The sequence below is a fragment of the Purpureocillium takamizusanense genome, chromosome 5 (genome assembly GCF_022605165.1).
Source record: "Purpureocillium takamizusanense chromosome 5, complete sequence".
In the NCBI taxonomy this organism is placed as follows: Eukaryota; Fungi; Ascomycota; class Sordariomycetes; order Hypocreales; family Ophiocordycipitaceae; genus Purpureocillium; species Purpureocillium takamizusanense.
The window spans coordinates 2,490,537-2,507,893 of NC_063072.1; the positions used below are offsets into that span (position 1 = coordinate 2,490,537).

A 17,357-nucleotide genomic window follows, 5' to 3' on the forward strand; every position below is an offset into this window, starting at 1 on the left:
GCGCACACGTTTGCTGCGGGGAGGACGGCTGGGATTGGCGTTGCTGCGCAGCGCTGCGGGTTGCGCCACAGTGTCCCGCCGCGAACATGCTCCCGCCCTCGCACGGTGGACTAGGTCTTCCGACAACCGTGTGCCCCGTGCCTCCCACCCGTGTCTGCCCACCTGGCTGGCTGGCGGCCCACCACGCTTCTTTGTCGTTAGTCTAGCAAGAGCGACAGGGTTGGGGAAAACAAAGCCTCATCCACCACCTCCACGGGCAAGCCTCCTCGCCTTCTGCCGTCTGCAATTTCCATCTCTTCATGCTACTTTGGCCCATTGCGAGGCATTCGTAACAGCGACGAGCTGGGCGGCACGCCGGAGAGCCATCCCGCCTCGGATCCTGTCTCTCGCTTTGCCCTCAGGTGAGCCAAACCATCCATCGCTGTCCTCTCTCCTCGATGCTGCCGTGCTGGCCTCGCGTCGTCTTTGGTACCGACCGCCTTCGTCCGCTCTCAGAGCAGCCCAGGCAATACTGCGTCGTCAACTGCGCAGCTCGAGCAGCTGCATCTGCAGCGTCCGGGAACCCAACTGACGCTTGTCCCAGGCCGCGTTTGGAGTAACCCGTTCCCTGCGAGCCTCCGCACTCCTAAGGAGCCCGATCGCACGACGACACCTGTGCCTCACACGAGTGCCACCAGATTCGCTGGACACAGTCGCAAAGGTTTGTGGCGAGATAAATACACTCCGTCCAGGCACTCTATCCACCTGCGCGGCGTTTGGTCGCCACGAGAACTGGCCACCTTTGGCCATTTCCGCCTCGTTTATTCGACTGCACAATAAATCCCATCTGTGGATATGATCCCCTCCTCCAACATCTCAAATTCCACCAGTAAAAGGCTGTTCGAGCGTACTGACTCAATTTTGCGATAGAGAAAGGCGGACATCGATTGTCTTGCCGATTTGTGGCAGGGCGAAAGACGAGCCGTTTCATCGTCGATCGAAGGCGGATTGGCAGCTGGTGAATTTGCACCATCGTCTTCAAAGTTGTTTCGACTGCGGGGGTGATTTAGTCATGCCTCTTCCTAAGAAAGAGGGTGCGTCTGGTGGGGGTGCGGCCAAGGTCGATGGCCGCAACCAGAACGGTATGCCCCCTCTTGCTGCTCGTCCTCCTTGTGAGGACACGGGCAAGAGCTGTGGGCTAACAAAAAGCGCCAAACAGGAAACCGACAAGGTTTTCGCACCGACACCGCCATCTCCAACAGCCGTTTCGGAAACGAGCGGACACTGCAACCATGGGTCCCCGACTCTACTGATGGCGTCGACGGTGGTTTGGAGGCATCATCCAGCACTGGTCACTGGGATCAGTTTGCGGAGAACGAGAGGCTGTTCGGCCTGAAGACGGATTACGACGAGAACATCTACACCACTGCCATCAACAAGAACCATCCGCAGTATAAGGAGAGAATAGCGGCGGCCGAGCGCAAGGTCAGAGAGATCGAGCGGAGTGCTCCTGTTACGGCCCATGTGGCCGAGGAGCGCATCATGGATTTTGTTGGTGGAGGTGCAGGGGGCGACAATGAGGAAGACAAGTTCGTACCTTCTCGATATCGCGGAATATCGCTCCCCTAACATGTCTGCAACAGATACAGTGGCGTTCGCCGACAAGAATTCCCCCCTCTGTCGGCTGGCGGTCGCGAGAACCGATACACGCCTCCGGCGAAGAGAGCTCCGACCGGCCAGACCACAGTTAAGGGTGCGCCTGTTGACCCAGCTATTATCTCGTCGCAGATCAAGGCCCAACCCAAGAAGCAGTCACCAGCACCAGAGCAGCCTCGTGAGCCGACTCCTGCTGGGAAGAATGGCGTCTCGCCTACCCCAGAGGCCCAAAAGACTGCACAGCCAAAGGTTTCCGATGACAGATCGGCGGACGCAAAGCCGACGTCTGGTGCTCGTGAGTCCAAGACGCCAGAGGCAAAGTCCACCGAAAAGGCGGGCGACAAAGGCGCCGCATCTGGTCCCTCATCTGCGGCGGCCTCCACTCGCAACGTGCCTGCGCAAGCCAAGGAGGGTACACCAAGCGCTACGTCTACTGTGGAGCGTGATGTTCTCAACTCTTTCAAGTCGTTTGCCACTCAGCAACGGCTCAATGCCGAAAAAGTTCGCAGCAGCAAGGCACGTGCGGACAAGGAGGTCAAGTTGACAGAGCTCAAGAAGTTCGCAAGTAGCTTTAAGCTCTCGACCCCTGTCCCTTCCGATCTTGTCTCAATCATCGCCAAAGATCCCGCGAAGCAGAAGGAGATACAGGCAAAGGCCATGAAGAACGCCGAGGAGATGAAGAAAACCAAGTCCGACGTGGGCAGTAAGGACAACAAGGGACAGACTGCGCCGAAGGACGCGCAGCCTAGATCTGCGGAACCCGCGACAGTCACTCCGTCCACCGACAGGCCTGCTCGCGCGCCTGGCGCCCCTCAGGCAGCCGGAGCGGCAGCCACGAATAACAGACATGCCGGACCTCGCCAGCAATACCCTCAGCAGTCTTACCACGCGCAGGCTTACAGGAACACCCGTGGCGGTCCGCCCCACGTTATGCCGCAGCAGCAAACCGGCAATCTGGCTCAGCGACTGCGTCACATGGAACAGCAGAGATACTCCCAGCCCGTCCCGCCTAACCCCCACCAAGTCGGCCCCGATGTTCGCGCACCACCCACTGGCCCGGCGAACAACACCGATGCTGGCTTCAACCGCAGGCTTAGCGGAGCCCCGGCTCACATGGGAGCCAAGCTCAACCCCAACAGCCACGAATTCAGGCCCAGCCCGTTCGCGGCTTCCTTCAACCCAAACAGTCACCCAAGCGCCGGCTCGAGCCCACGAACAAGTGTGAACCATGTTTCCGACAGCCCTGCCTCTGCCACGGCCCAGGCGGGGCAACTGATCCGACGAAAGACGAAGGCTGTGGATGTCGGGAAATGCTACATCCTGTCCCACATCAAGACGTTGACCCCCCCTCAGGGACGCAACTGGGACGACAACGGCGGCCTCCGTCCGTCCTACGACACGCTACCCACCTGGCGACAGCTTCAGGACGACGAGAAATCGGACTCGACCATGCACCTTACGTACAAGGAATATTTCGAGCGCCAGCCATTCTCCAATGCGGCCATGAGCACGCCCAACCCGCCGCATGTTGTTCCTCAGCTGGCTCATCAGCACCAGCTTCCTTTTCATCTGCAGCACGGTGCTCACAACATGGGTCCTCGTCAATCGCCGCACATGCCCCCCATGCAGATGCACACTCCCCAGCAAGGCCCCGTGCCTCACCCTCCCTTCGGCGGCGATGATCACCGTATGATGCACTCCAACTCTGCCCAGTCCTTTGCTTCCCCACGCATGGGACAGCTGCCCGTCGCGTACCCGGCACAGGTCACGTACGGACAGACCATGTTTATGGGGCCGAACACACCTCAGATGGGACAGTACCGGAACTTTTCGGCCAACCCACACTACGTGCCTCAGCAGGGACAGATGGGCGGACCCATGATGATGCAGCCTCAGTTCATTCCTGGACCGCAGGGCATGGTGGCTGCTCCTCAGATGATGTATCACGGTGGACACCCGCAGTTCATGCCACCGTCGGGACCTCCCCAGCCGATCCCCGGCGCCAACGGCTATCCAAGTCCAGGGCGACCGGCGGCCCCGGTCATGATGCACCAGGGGTCACAGCAGGGTCAGCCAATGTACGGAATGAGCCCAAACGTACAGTATAACCAGCCAGCGTACGGACCGGGCCAGCCGACCGGACCGAGCCAGTAATGGCGAAGCCGCGTTGCTGGCACGATGCAACACATGGCAAGCCCCCATGAATGCCCAAGGCGGCACCAGGACCAGGGCACGGCGGCTCTGGATTGCAAAACATTGGCGTCGGCTAGGTGCCGGGTGCCGCTTGGAGTAGCTGGGATGCCGGACGACGACACGGCGTCCATGGCTTGAAGAAGGCCGTGTCTAGAGCCCACACGCTTATATGTTTCTTTGATTAACATGGAAGGCTCAGAGGGCACGAGCGCCTGGTGTCAGGATTTATTCACCCGAGCCCAGCTACGCATACGACAACGCTCCCCTACTGTGATGGTAGGTGCCGTCCTGCGTCGGATACGTCCCGGGACCGCACTTGCTGACGGTCAGCGACTACTAGCTTTTCGGCACCGGCCGCGAGCCGGAGCGGGAATGCGTCGGATTGGGGGCGCGTGTTTTACGAGGGGGGTTTGGAGAGAGGAGAGACGAGGCATGATTTTGTTGAAAGCTCATGGCAAGGGTCGTGAGAGGAGGGAGGTGGCAGGCAGTAGGTAGGAGGCCGTGGACGGGGCGGACGCGGAGAGCGGAGAGTGGAGAGCGGAGAGAGGGCTGGGGGCTCACTGCAGCATCTACACGTAGTACCTGACAGGTAGTTGTAGGCTGGGAGCAAGAAGTCACATGGAGCAGAGGTTACGTTACCGTCCGCATGGCATGGGTGAGCTTGGCAGCGCGTGGCGAACGTGGGTGAGGGCGAGCGCGTCCTGGTACGGCCTATAATAGCGGCATATTGAACCGTAGTTCTGGGGTAGTGACCTACCCGATCGGTAGTTGGGGTGGCAGTGGAAGCAGGAGACGAGATGACGGAGGGGGATGGATTGTGGGGGTGCGCGGGTGCGGGTGCGGGTGCGGGTGCGGGTGTGGAGGTGGCGGCGGCGGGAAGTCTGTCATGGCGTCGTCTCGCATGATGGAGCGAAGGGGGCGGACGAACCAGACGAATGTACATAGGATTAGACGCCCGCCGGAGGTGCAAGGGTATACCGCCAAGACGTTTGTGGCTGAAAAGAAGGTTACAATGACCTACGATGATCGAAAAGGGGGGGGATCGGGTCGCGCATGAGCCCAAGACAAGATTGAGAGATAAATGACTGAAGTGCAACCAGGCTTGGGCATGGATATGGCACGAGGCATTCTTGCGGGAGCGGAGACGCGGCAAAAGCAGACAAACAGGCTTTGTCCCTGTGATGCGGCGCGGTGCGACGCGATGTGATGCGATGCGGCATGATAGTCTGCGATGCGATGCGACGCGACGTGAGGCTCCGGCAAGCATAGAGTGAGTGCGCTCGCCCCGAGGAATTCAAGATCCTGGGGTGCAGATGACTGACTGACCTGCTTGTGCAGGGTTGCAGTGTGGACGAAGAGGAAGGGGGAGAGGAAGGTTTCAAGGTACTGTACTACGCCATAGGGAAGAAACGCCGCTTTGGGACACGCGTGGAGTAGGATTGCGGGTATGCAGTTGTGACGTTGATGACGACGACGACGACACAGATAGACGGACGAACGGACTCGGGGGGAAAGGATGGTGCCCGGTGGTGTTCGGCCGTGAGGACGACGGGGAGCGGCCGAAACGGGCGAGGTGGTATATGGCGAGCTTTCCTCTGAGCCTCTCCGCGACATAGACTACGAAGTACAGTGGTACGTATGTAATATTTTGTAGTCAAGGATATGTAGTGCACAGAGTCATAGACCACGTAGGGAGTGAGTGCGACGGGTCGTCGGGGGGCATCGTCCCACGGTGCGACGAGATGGGCTCGGTTTGCCGCTATCTTCCCCGTTTTCGCAAGTCAAAACTCTTGTATTGCTGCTGCACTTGCGGTACAGCGCAACGGGAGAAGAAGAGATAACGCAAGTTCAATGCTCCTAAGGTGGGCGGGGAGGAGCGCTAACAAACACCTTGTCAGGTTGCGAAAGGGGAAGGAGGCCTGACGAAACGGGGACGGACGGGGCGACCAAAGGAAAGAAAAGAGACGTTGCAACCCGGGCGTGGCGGTTGACGAAGCCGGAAACACCAAAAGTTGGTGGTGTGATGCACGTGGCGGACTCGTGATGCCCCCCCCGGCGGGGGGTTGGTTAAAGGGGCCGAGTGACGTCGGATGCTATCGAGTAATGGTAAGGCTTTGCACGATGGGGTGGGCTGGCTGCAAGAGCGCGAAGGGGCGGCGACTGATGGTAAGCGGAAGAAGCGTGATTCAAGATGTCTTCCCCCCCTTCTTGCTGCCTTTGCTTTGCCTCTGGAGTCTGGATGCGTGTACTTCGTACAGTGAGTGGGTGTACTACCCTGTGGTGGTGGCAGATAATAATCCCCCACCCCCGTGGTGAATGGGGCGCGGACCTGACGCAGATCATCGGTTTCGAGCAAAGGAAACAATGGTCGGTTGACTTGGTTTGATTTGATTTGGTTTGGTCTGGTTTGGAATGGTTTTTGTGCCTGGCAGTCCGCCGACGACGATTGGCTGTCGGGGGCCCGCACGCGGCGCGACGGACGGACGGACGAGCGCCTCGCCTCGCCTCGCCTCGCCTCGCCTCGCCCTGGTTGACGTCTAACTAGGTAACTAACGTTGCTAGTCTTGTTGTTTGCTTGTTGGCAATGACTGGACTGGATTCGGCAGCACCGGCGCTGGACGCTGATCAGGGCAGCGATCCCTGCCCGAGCATGAGCATCGGAGGTCGCACTTGTCGCATCAGTCAATTCCATTTGGAGGCCTGCGGAGGACGTTGATGAGCTTTGAAACCGGCCGTAACTGGGACAGGGGGTGGGTTTTCTCTACCCTGTCCTGTCACTGGATCCATATACCAGAGCCTTAGTACTCACGTTATAGGGCTACTGTAGCGGACCTGCCTTTGTACTTGCTAGTGGTTCAATTGGTAGTAGGAAGTAGGAGGCTCACGTTTCACAAGCTTGGCAGGCACGACCAGCAGAATGGACAGAGTCAGCTCTGGCATATACTGTACTGTACCACAAGGGACGAAGTACCTACCTAGGTACCTACTTACGAGGAAACATACCAAGTACAGCATACGTAAGTAGGTACCTAAGAATAACTTGCAAGGCAGGAAAGACCCAGCCAGCCAGTTACCGGCCAGCCAATCTGCAGGGCAGGATTTTGCAACACGAGTCGGCATGTCAGGACCGTCTCCTCCTCCTCCTCCCTCCCCATCCATCCATCCACGGGCCTCTTTGCTCCCCCGTATTTTTCTTCTTCTTTCCTACTAGGTTAGGTACTATAGGTCTTTGTTCCCTCACCACTGCCCTGGCGCCTTGCTGTTGGCTGGTCTGCTGGCGTGACGACTCGTTTATCCGTCATAGCCGTGGCCTCACATGTCGTCTCGTCTCGTCTCGTCTTGACTCGCATCGGAGCTCCCCCACTGGGGGCATCACCGTTCGTCCAGCGTTTCATCAACAGGCACTCGATGACGGCTTGCGCACACGGGCTCGCATTGGCGCCGCCACAAGCGCCAGCGGCGTTCTGTACGTACGGGAGCGAGCGAGCGCTGGAGCCCAAGGTTAGATCCACACGCAGAACCAGTCTTTGGTTGACGTCTCTATCGGCCAACTCCTGGCCAAGATGGTAGGTACCGACTTGCCTGCCCCCATCATCTACGGTACCATTACAGTACTGTAGGTGCCATGACCAAGTAGATGGCGGCGCCATAGGTACCTTTCCCAACTGCGTCCTCCGCTTCACGCATACGAAGTATAGGTACTGTACGTCTCCGCCACCGCCGCCGCCGTCTCTCCCTTGTCTTCGCCGTGACTCCCCAGTGGCTCGTGTCACCCGAGCCCCGATCCGCTGTTGCACAATGATTGGGTGGGGCCGACGGTGGCTTCCGCTTCGCGACGACGACGACGACGACGACAACGACAACGACTAGTTTTCGTACGACTACGTTCTGTGACCGAGCTAGCCAGCCAAACACACCACAGACATGGACGGCTCTGTCCAGACATCCCAACGGCCGGCCCATCCCATCCCAACTCTGAGACAGGTACCGTCCCGCCCGGTAGTAGCTTGCCCACTCGCCTTACCAACATCGCTCCAACTTTGGGTTGCGCCCTGCGCGTCTCCCGGCGATCCCTCCGCGGCCCTGGCTCCCGTTGATGGCCTGCCCCCAAATCACGCCTAGCCCAAGCTTCCTGTAGGATGCGCAGCATGGATGATGGTGGTGGTCCGCGGGGAAGCGATGCTGTTCATGTCTCGCCCAAGCACGAACACCACGCGACCTCAACAGCGGCTCGGGGGTGCCTGGAGACACAAGACCGGCAAACAATGAGCGTGGCGTCTCCCCAGCTCCAAGCGGTTTGCGTCGACGGCGACCTCGGCATTCTTTCGTCGTCTGTGCCCTGTAGACAGTCGTATCGCACCAACAGTCAGGCATCTCACTCGTCGTAATAGTTGTGAGTAGCGCGTTTGTTTGGCGAATGTAAGCAAACAGCGGCCTTACGACGACCTCTCGCAAGCCATCACAAAGAAGCCGTGCGGACCACCCAAAGGGAGCCAAAAACAGAAGCTTGGGCACCTTCGGCTCGCTACAAGCCAAATACATGCAGCCAGTGCGCCCCATGTTTCCGGCAGCTGCAATATTTCTGCCGGAGACCCGAGGCCATTGGGCCGAGAGCAACATCCAGGCGACAAGTGCGACACGCGCCCCCCGGCACAAAGGGGCTTCGCCGCTCCCCCTACGTGGGGGCTCCTAGAAATGAATGGGGTGAAGCATAACCAAACGTTACCTGGACGCGGCTCAGTCCCATTGTCGCCTCCTTGTCAATGGAGCCGCCGCCGCCGAACGGTTGTCTTCGCCCCCAGTGCTGTACCCGCTTGCTCCTTCACTCTTGCCGCTGGGGACTCTTGATAGGCAAGGAACTCACCGAAACCTATGGCTTGCTCCCCAGATTCACAGCTCTATATAAGTCACCCGTCTCCCTTCTCCCAAGACGACCTCTTTCTTTCTTGCCTCTCACATCTCGACAAGCCACAGCAAGTCTGTTCTTCGCTTCTTTGTTCTTCATTCATCAGCTTTTCGGAGCTTTCGATCCTTCAAGTCCTCTCTGTATATAAGCCTCTGCCATCAGCATCGCCCAGTCGCCCTGCTCAGCCTCGACCACCACTCACTCGCACAACGCACAAAAGCTCACCAAGGAAAAATAAAAAAACACCACCGCAAACTTCCAACCCTCATCATGAAGTCCTTTGCGATCCTCGCTGCCTCCCTCCTGGGCCTGGCATCCGCCCACATGGAGATGAAGAACCCCCCGCCTCTGCGGTCCCAGTTCAACAAGTTCACCACGAGCGTCGACTACGACATGAAGAACCCGCTGAGCGCCGGCGGTAGCAACTACCCTTGCAAGGGCTACCACACGCTCCTCAACACGCCCCAGGGCCAGACCGTGGCCGACTGGACGCCCGGTCAGTCGTACAGCATGACCATCACCGGCGGCGCGGCCCATAACGGCGGCTCCTGCCAGGCCTCGCTCTCCTTTGACGGCGGCAAGTCGTTCAAGGTCATCCACTCGTACATCGGCCACTGCCCCGTCGTCGGCGACTCGAGCTTCCCGTTTACGGTTCCCAGCGACACCCCCGCGGGCAAGGCTCTCTTCGCGTGGACGTGGTTCAACCAGGTCGGCAACCGCGAGATGTACATGAACTGCGCCTCCGTCAACATCGTCGGCGGCGCCAAGAGGATCCGTGGCTCCTCGGAGGCCCGCGCCGACCCCATCGGCAACCGCCCCAACGCCTTCGTCGCCAACGTCGGCAACGGCTGCACCACCGCCGAGGGCCGTGACACCAAGTTCCCCAACCCCGGCCCGGACGTCACCCAGACCTCGGACCAGACGCCCGTTGCGCCCGTCGGAAACTGCAAATAGGAGATTGCCCAGGGACACGACGGGGGCAGCAGTGGCGGCGGGAGCAGTGACACGAGCAACCCTAGTGGGGGCGGCAGTGGCTGCGCTGCTCGTCGGACCTGAGACGACATGGCATGTCGCTCTCCCTCACTGCCTCTTCTCGACTAGGACGAGGCACCATCTAAACGTGGGGTGATTTCAACCAGTACATATTTTCTGATTTCAAACCTGAGGGAGAGAGAAAATGGGACCTCACATAGCTGTACATACACTTCGAGTCTTTCGTTTCTGCTTTTTCGGTAAACAAGACGAACAATGCATGGAGGGAGGGGTGGGGGAAGTTGAGACTTGGTTAGCAGGACTAGCTGAGAATATGAAGTCATGAGGACCACCACCACCACCACAATCCTCTTTGCGCGCACGCATTTCCCATCCATGGCCATATGGAGGACTTGTCTTTGTGATGCAAGCGAACTTGTAATGCGTGTTTTCCTTGCTGCTCACGTGTACCTTTTTGTTTGTTTGTTTGTTTGTTTGTTTGTGTGTGTGTGTGTTTTCCTGCGTGTGTATGTTTGTGTGGCTGACGACTGCGATTGCCGGCCCAGATTCTCGTCTCGCATCGGACAAGCCGACGGCGACGACGGCGGCGACGCACATAGGTACTTTTCGTGGTACGTACCTTTGTATGCGAACGAGCACGCGGTACTCCCCGCCTCGAGTGACGACAATCTATTTTGTGGCGGGGCATCCTTTTTGTTCTTAGGCTACCTAGGCTTTGGACGACGATTGTACGTATTAGTTAGAGGGATGTACTTGAACAAGCATGGTGTCCGTGTAAGCCGAAACGGGAGAGGCTTGGGCAGTGGTTTTCTCAACGGGCACAGACGGGCCTTGACCACACACACACACACACACACACACACACACACACACACACACACACACACACACACACACACAGGGACGACACGACACGTGCAGCTAGCGGGCCGTAGGTTGCTGTGTGCCGTTCGTACATCCCTGCAGCAAAACCATGTCATTAGTGACAACAGTTCACGGTCGGTGAGCCTGACGCTCCATTCCCGCAAAGCACCATCAATATTTATTTGACATTCATTATAGCATGGCTCTTTGAAAGACAGGACTGGGTGCATCTGGTCTTTACTAATAAAATTCCACATCGTTGCCTTGATTCAAATTTGACACCTCTGGAGCCTAACTCTGTCATTCGTCCTCGTCCGATACGTCGGTGACAGTCATCTCTACATAAGCGTCAGCATCTTTCGTCAATCCCAGCCCATCATCTGCTTGGGCGATTATACTTCTCGTGAGGCTCCTTCCCCGGTCTGCGGACCCTGTCGAATCGTGTTCCTGGGGACTTGAGGAGACGTTTGGTCCCACATTTGACATGGAGGAATGATTGCTCGTAGGTAAGGCCGGAGCAGTGCTTGTACTTGGGCTCCATCGGATCTGATGCGGTGCTTCGGCATGATGCCGCCGTAAATGGTACCAAACAGGGTGGTAACCCCCAGTGTACGGTATTATATCCCAACATGGTGAGTCTGGTGAGGCATTGACTTTTGCTGTGGCCTTGGATTCCAAAGAGGCGCCCTGAGTTCGAGCATCTGTTTCTTTGTTTAGAATCGGACTGCCTTTCTTTAGCTGCGGATCCAAAGTGACTCACAGAGTTTCGCGCAGATGAAGATTTGTTACTCACCGGCTGAGCTACCCTCGCCTCTGGGAGCTCGTGTGTTGGCGGCTGCGTCTTCGGTCTCGTTTGGAGCAGGTTCAGTTTTCTGAGTGACCTTTTTCGAATCGCCGAGCAAGGCATCTTTCTCACGGGGTGGATGCGGCCCGGGGCGCTCACGGCTTGGGCTTCGATGCCTAAATATTGTTCCGTTGACCGGTTCTGGCAGTCGTCTTCTGTCGAGCTGTTTTTCTGTGATATCCCTAAATCGGTATGGCTCACGCGCGAATTCTATTGAGCCCCAGTTGTTGCTCCAGCCTATACCCGTTTCGCGCCTCACGAACTCGCTCATCTCCGGTGGGAGCAATCTGCCGTAAATCTCGATGGACTTTTTAAAGGATTCGGTAGGATATTTCCGGTGCACGTTGTGTCCTTTCAGCTGACTCGAAAGGGCTCCTCGAATAAAGTCTCGAGCAAAGCAGGCTGGTGGATCAGACAACGCGTCTCGATCGACCCAATCCGGAAAGCTTTTCAGGTCTTCAAGTAGTTGGCGTTTGGAAGCGACATCTCCGGAGATGAGATACTTTGACAAGCAAGTCCACAGAAAGCCACGTCGGTTTTTCTGCACGGAGTTTTGCAGATGGGAAAGCTCTTCGAAGTAAGTCTTTGGATCCTGAGAGACTACAATTAACAGCTCCAGGCAGAATTCTTCCGTTTGGTAGTCCTGTAGCTCCCTGGACAATCTCCAAGCCATGATTATGGGCTCCTTTTGTTCCGGAGGCACGCCAGGCATCTGCCAATTTGGGTTCTCAATGGTGGCTGGGACATAGACCGGAACCCCCAGCCCCCATGCGAAAGTCAATCCTGGCGCGGATGCGTGACGTTCGCTGACGGCACCTTCAAAGCTTCCGTATTCAATTGAAACCAAGCCGGCCGCTTCAACTGCTACCCACCTTGCAAAGGCCCGGCTCTTCAAGCACCCGATGTGGTTCAGTTTCAGACAGTGGGCAAGAGATTGGGCGTCGCTCATCCACTGGTCCATCATTTGGAGCCTCCGAGGGTTGCGAAGATTGCCGCGAAGCACAGAGACAATAAGGCTCAACAACGCGAGAATGGTAGACTCGTCCGTGTCGCTCATGTCGCTCACCCAGTCGTCGAGGAGGCGTCGACTATAGCCAGCAGTGCCATAGATTTTCATCATGACAGTGTCTACGCTGAAGTTGAACCATGGGATGAGCGCGGAGAAGAAGTCATGAAAATCCCAGATACGGCCTTCAGACAAAAGCTGGCTGTAAATTTTCGGAATGCTAGGAAGCTCTCGCGTGGCCAGTCGGGGGCCAACGTTCCAGGCTCTGGCTTCGCCCAGAATGTGCGAAGCAAGGCAGAATATTTTGATCTGTTGACTCTATTCCGTCAGCTAATTATGATTGAGATTGCGTCAGAATAATGTCGAACGGGGTCTCTCCATACCTCTGTGGACCCAGCGTTCTCGTCTAGGTTTACAGTCCGTAACGCTTCTTTGGCCACATTGATAGCCTGATGAATTGTGCCTTCACGGTACACCAAGTATGTCGTCTCCAATAGATCCCAGTTGAGGTGGAGCAAGTCGAGTTGCTCCAATGCGACGGCATCGGGCTTTCGTAAACAGCCGCGAGCTCGCCTGCCGTACGACCTCCGCCTGTTGAACAATGCGCTCCTCGAATGTTCCGGAGCCTCACTTCGGAGCTGGCGACACGGTTGACCGAATACCGAATGAGGATTGAGAGCGCCAAAAGACTTATAGTCTGACATCTCTAGCAGCATTTCGGCGTACTGCACAAAGACGAAAGGCTGTGCTTGGTGGTCTGCCAAATTAGCCTCGAAGTAGCTCTTGGCGGCCTGGAAGTTCCCAATCCGCATTAAGCGGGAAAAGTCTTCCAACTCATCACCAATGTCGTCAAAGATTGGGAGGTCGATATGGGTCGTAACATCTTGGGGGCAGTCGGCATTGAAGCAGGTTTGGAAAAGAACTTCTTTATCGGGACTTTGGTTTCCACGAGCGACAACAGCTGAGTTCGCGTCGCGGCTGATGAGTTGGACATGGCTTCTGCCGTCATAGTCATCATCTGACAAGGACTCGTCGACGAAGCGCTCGGTAAAATTGAAAGGGTTCGGCGCAGATGGCGGTTGGTCGTTGCGGCGGCGTGAACGGGATCGCGAACGAACGGGCTCGCGTTCCACAACAACCCTGGCATGCTGCTCGAGCGGGATATAATTGACGCCGCTAGGGATATCAAAAAAGCTATGACCCCTGGACGGTGGTCGGCTGTAGAGGTTGGGACGGGGGGATGGTCCGCGTCTTCGAGCACGGATGTCGACGTCGTCGTCGTCATCGTCGCGATAGTAGCTCATGGCGTCGGGTCGAGTGCCAAATCAAGCCATGCGATTATTCCTTTCATAGAGCGCTTTTTCCAAAGGGGCGCGCGCATGTGTTGTTTTTCACAACGAACATGATTGGAGGTCGAGCCGATGCAAAATCAACGCTGCTTCTCCCCAGCGGCAAGCCTCGACTTTCGCGTTACGGGGAGTCGGATGGGGACAGCTGGAGGGCTAGAGGAGAGCAAAGGACCTGAGGGGCTTCTTGGGGTGGTGTTGAACATCGGAGCTCCGGAAAATGAGATAGATCGAGAGAGGTCCTTGTTGTAAGCCGAGATGGATTGTTCAAGATGCAGGCCTCGGGTACTGCGTAAGTCGACAGGAGAGGCCAAGCTCTGAAGCCGTTCGTAGACTGCCTAACGTTGAAGTCAGCCACTGCCAGCCCCTTTCAAACTACCAGCTCCTGCATGACTGCTGCGTTTGGCAGGTGCAAATGGACTGCAAATGGGCGGGCCGCCCCCAATTACTTGCAGGCAGGAGCGGCCGCCCCCAAAGCACACGATCCAGACGTACCTTACCTACGACACTTCGTACTTCGTACTACCAGGTATCTCGTGCGTTGACTGCCCCAGTGCGCTTCACAGAACAGTCAACGACTTATTTTCACGGATAAGGTGGTGCCTTCCTCGGCGCTACGTCTTGTACGTCCTTCGTACTCCATTTTCGTCTTTCTCATCGACTGACGTGAGCGTTAGCCCGACACACACAATGGCTGTGGTTGTACCGGGAACAGACATGGCTAGAGTGATGAGAAAAATCACGAGTGCGCCTCAAGGTCCTCCGGCAAAGCTGCGAGACATGCAGAAGGGGCTTGGAGTCATTGGTTGATCCGTCGCGGGCGGGTAGGAGCTGAACAACCTGTTCGGGCCACAGCATGAACGTGCATGCTCTAGATGTCCGGTTGCGCAAGGGAGAGGGTGCTTACGCCGAGCAATGCACACGAGAAACCAGGGGCTCAAGTGTCGAGCAGCCCCGTGCAGCTAAGGCAAGGCTGTCTAGAGGGTCTTTGGAGCGTCAGCTCCTGTGCTTCGCCATGCCCGGCATGGATCCTTTTGTCGTCGGCCATTACCCCGACCCCAAACATTTAGTCGTCCACCGAAAGATCTCAGCACGTAGAGTTCTGCCTCCATTGCACCTCCGCTGGGCGACGCAGCCTCTTGCATCGGTTCTCACAGTCATCGTCCTTTCGAACGTTGGGCGTCTGTTCGTAGCTCACTCTAATCCTAGAGCCCTTTGACTACTACTTATATCTCAACTATTGTTCCACCACCTATCAAGACGAATGCCTCAACAAGATATGGCTGCCGTCGACACAAATATCGACATACTTCCGGCAAAACCATTGTTAGGCAAAGGATATCGGCCAGGCGGTAAGGTGCGGAGTTTCGGCCGCGCCGACTACGATCGGTTCCGCAACCTCTCTCCATGGTACATGTGTGCTGGCGAAAAGGACATCGGTTCCGTTCACGTCGATTGCCGATTGCTTCTGAAGAAGTCAAAACTGGGTGTCTTCGACTGTGGAGCCCACGAGCAGCCCGGGGGTATAATCTACTTCAATTTGGACATTTCTCAGCCCCGCGACTGCTCGCTCTCGGATGCCACCGTCGAGATCACGTTTGACCAGGAACACGCGTCGCTCAGACAGCAACAGATCAAACCAGTTAACCCCCAGACCCTCGCTGCCCCCGTGCAGGTGGCGACATGGGGCCCTACGAAGCTCACGGGCGAAAAGCGGACAGTGACGATCGAGTCCGACGCCAATGGAACGGCATCTATACAGTTCCCCGGGGGCGGCATTGGGGGCGTTGGGATGAACAAGAAGAAGACGGTCGAGCGCTGCAGCCGCTGGACGTTGAACAGTTCCCTTGTCAGGGGAAGGACTGGCAAGCTGTACCAGGGCCTGAAATGGTCACTGGCGGCAAACAAGTTCGATGGGGGTTCGCGACCCGGCGGCAATGTTTACACTGCCTTCTCCTTCCAGTACAATGGCCAACCTTTTTTCATGAAGATCAAAATTGAGGGGAAGCTCGACCAGGCCACTGACCGAGTAAAAGAGAGGGGGAGAAGGCTAGGAAGAACGATTAAGAAGCACTTTGGACCACGCCAGGGTCATGCAGAAGATATTTGCACAACCCTAATTGGATCGTGCAGTGAGAGAGGTCTGCAACTCAATAGGCTTGCTGACGATCTGGAGAGAGAGATGGAGATGAAGAACTTTATCAACGGCGTCCCGATCGAGATTCCGGATGCCCAAACGGCAGGTTTCTTCACGGTCAAGACGGATCGCAGAGCCCAAGACGACCACCCTGCTGAGCCGGAGACACCTACCAGCCAAATACCACCACAGAAGGACAGACGACCATCGCAAGCGCCCGACCTCTACGCGCAAGGTCCTTCGTTTCCCCAGATAAAAGCCCTGGAGGAAAATGACGGTTCTCGAGCGTCGTCTCGGGAAGATCCAACAGCGCCTACCCTCGTAAACCTCTTCAACGCAGAGCAAAGGTACTTTAGGCCTCCCGCCATCCGATCCGATGCCCCAAAAGCGCCCATAGTATCTCCCCAGGAGGCTACGAAAAGCGAGGGTGAAAGCAGCAGGTCGCAGCGATGGGTGGAGGATGACAATGCTGTCCAGCTTTTTACAGACGGCAGAGATACACGGCCGGAGACGCTGGGGATGATGGCGAGAATGTTTGGGTTCACAGCGGTGCGCCTGTTCTTGCAGCTTCTGAGTGAGCTCCTCTGTATTGAGTGGCGGCCGTCGCAGAAGATCAGGCTCATGGAAGAGGTGAGAAGGAAGGGTGGCCGAGATGTTCGGCGTAACACAGTGCAACCCTGACATGGGAGGCTCTAGAGCTTTAGGCCGAGAATGTGGAGGGTGATGCTACCGTGTAAACGCAATGAACGCACAGGGGATAGTCGACATCCCATGCTTCGTACCTCCCTTATTATCATTGCCTGCTCAGTATCTTGCCGCACTGTCAGTACGTCTAGTAGCCCGTACAAAGTAGGTATAGTCAGGTGATCCGAGGTCTTTGGGCTTCGCACGGACACACACATCGAAGGCGCCGTGGGGAAGTAGGGGGGAGGAGGGAGGGGTTATTTTCAGGCGCGAGACAGTGAGCACTTGGGGACACAAAGGAGCGGCCAGCCGGGTGAGGGAAATAACAAGCGAGGACACGCGTGCGCGCGCATGGGCCTTGATATTGACCAAGCTGGGTTGTTGACTCTGACGGGAACCACGAGCTGCCCGAGTGATGTCCTCGCGCGTTGAGCGTTCCGTCCGCTGCCGGATCGGCGTTGCCGATGTTGTTGAGAACTTGGGAGGAGGGACGCGACGCCTCACCAGGTGCTGCGCCACAGCTGGGAGAGGCCGACGACGGAGGGACAAGCACAGGCACAACCCGGTTGCTGTTGCTGTTCAGCCGCTTTTATCAGCGAGGAACGGGCTTCTGCGGTTCAGCTCTAGACGGGCGGCGGTGCACAGTCCACGCGCGCAAACGCCCGCGCGCCCCGCCTCCCCTCTGTCCATGTGCTGCCCCGCGCTGCTTCCAGCGTCATCCCCATCGATATTGCCCACGAAGTGCTCAC

General features: G+C 57.2%; 4 protein-coding genes across 6 annotated transcripts; 3 read left to right on the forward strand and 1 right to left on the reverse strand.

Annotated features, from left to right (window-relative positions):
* The first annotated feature begins 179 nt into the window (after window positions 1-179).
* PBP1 (poly(A)-binding protein binding protein) lies at window positions 180-4,634 on the forward strand. 2 transcript variants are annotated; one of them, XM_047987716.1, is made up of 6 exons: window positions 180-401; window positions 584-700; window positions 910-1,121; window positions 1,199-1,568; window positions 1,623-4,104; window positions 4,169-4,634. In XM_047987716.1, the coding sequence occupies exons 3-5, from the start codon at window positions 1,052-1,054 to the stop codon at window positions 3,787-3,789; spliced, it is 2,607 nt and encodes an 868-aa protein (XP_047843702.1). In that variant the 5' UTR covers window positions 180-401; window positions 584-700; window positions 910-1,051; the 3' UTR covers window positions 3,790-4,104; window positions 4,169-4,634. The 2 variants fall into 2 exon arrangements, with proteins under 2 accessions (XP_047843702.1, XP_047843703.1); XM_047987717.1 differs by having other exon boundaries at window positions 910-1,568; window positions 1,623-4,634.
* Window positions 4,635-9,004: 4,370 nt separating this feature from the next.
* Window positions 9,005-9,688, forward strand: JDV02_006329 (DNA-directed RNA polymerase; the record flags this gene model as incomplete). The annotated part of the gene is made up of 1 exon (XM_047987718.1): window positions 9,005-9,688. One exon carries the CDS (start codon window positions 9,005-9,007, stop codon window positions 9,686-9,688), a length of 684 nt encoding a protein of 227 aa, XP_047843704.1.
* A 1,061-nt stretch (window positions 9,689-10,749) lies between these two features.
* Window positions 10,750-13,745, reverse strand: JDV02_006330 (uncharacterized protein; the record flags this gene model as incomplete). 2 transcript variants are annotated; one of them, XM_047987720.1, is made up of 4 exons in its annotated part: window positions 10,750-10,929; window positions 10,990-11,315; window positions 11,385-12,750; window positions 12,825-13,745. In XM_047987720.1, the coding sequence occupies 3 exons, from the start codon at window positions 13,743-13,745 to the stop codon at window positions 11,305-11,307; spliced, it is 2,298 nt and encodes a 765-aa protein (XP_047843706.1). In that variant the 3' UTR covers window positions 10,750-10,929; window positions 10,990-11,304. The 2 variants fall into 2 exon arrangements, with proteins under 2 accessions (XP_047843706.1, XP_047843705.1); XM_047987719.1 differs by having other exon boundaries at window positions 10,990-11,292; window positions 11,352-12,750.
* Window positions 13,746-14,837: 1,092 nt separating this feature from the next.
* Window positions 14,838-16,679, forward strand: JDV02_006331 (uncharacterized protein). Its single transcript, XM_047987721.1, has one exon. The coding sequence runs from the start codon at window positions 15,052-15,054 to the stop codon at window positions 16,603-16,605; it is 1,554 nt and encodes a 517-aa protein (XP_047843707.1). The 5' UTR covers window positions 14,838-15,051; the 3' UTR covers window positions 16,606-16,679.
* Window positions 16,680-17,357: the final 678 nt, after the last annotated feature.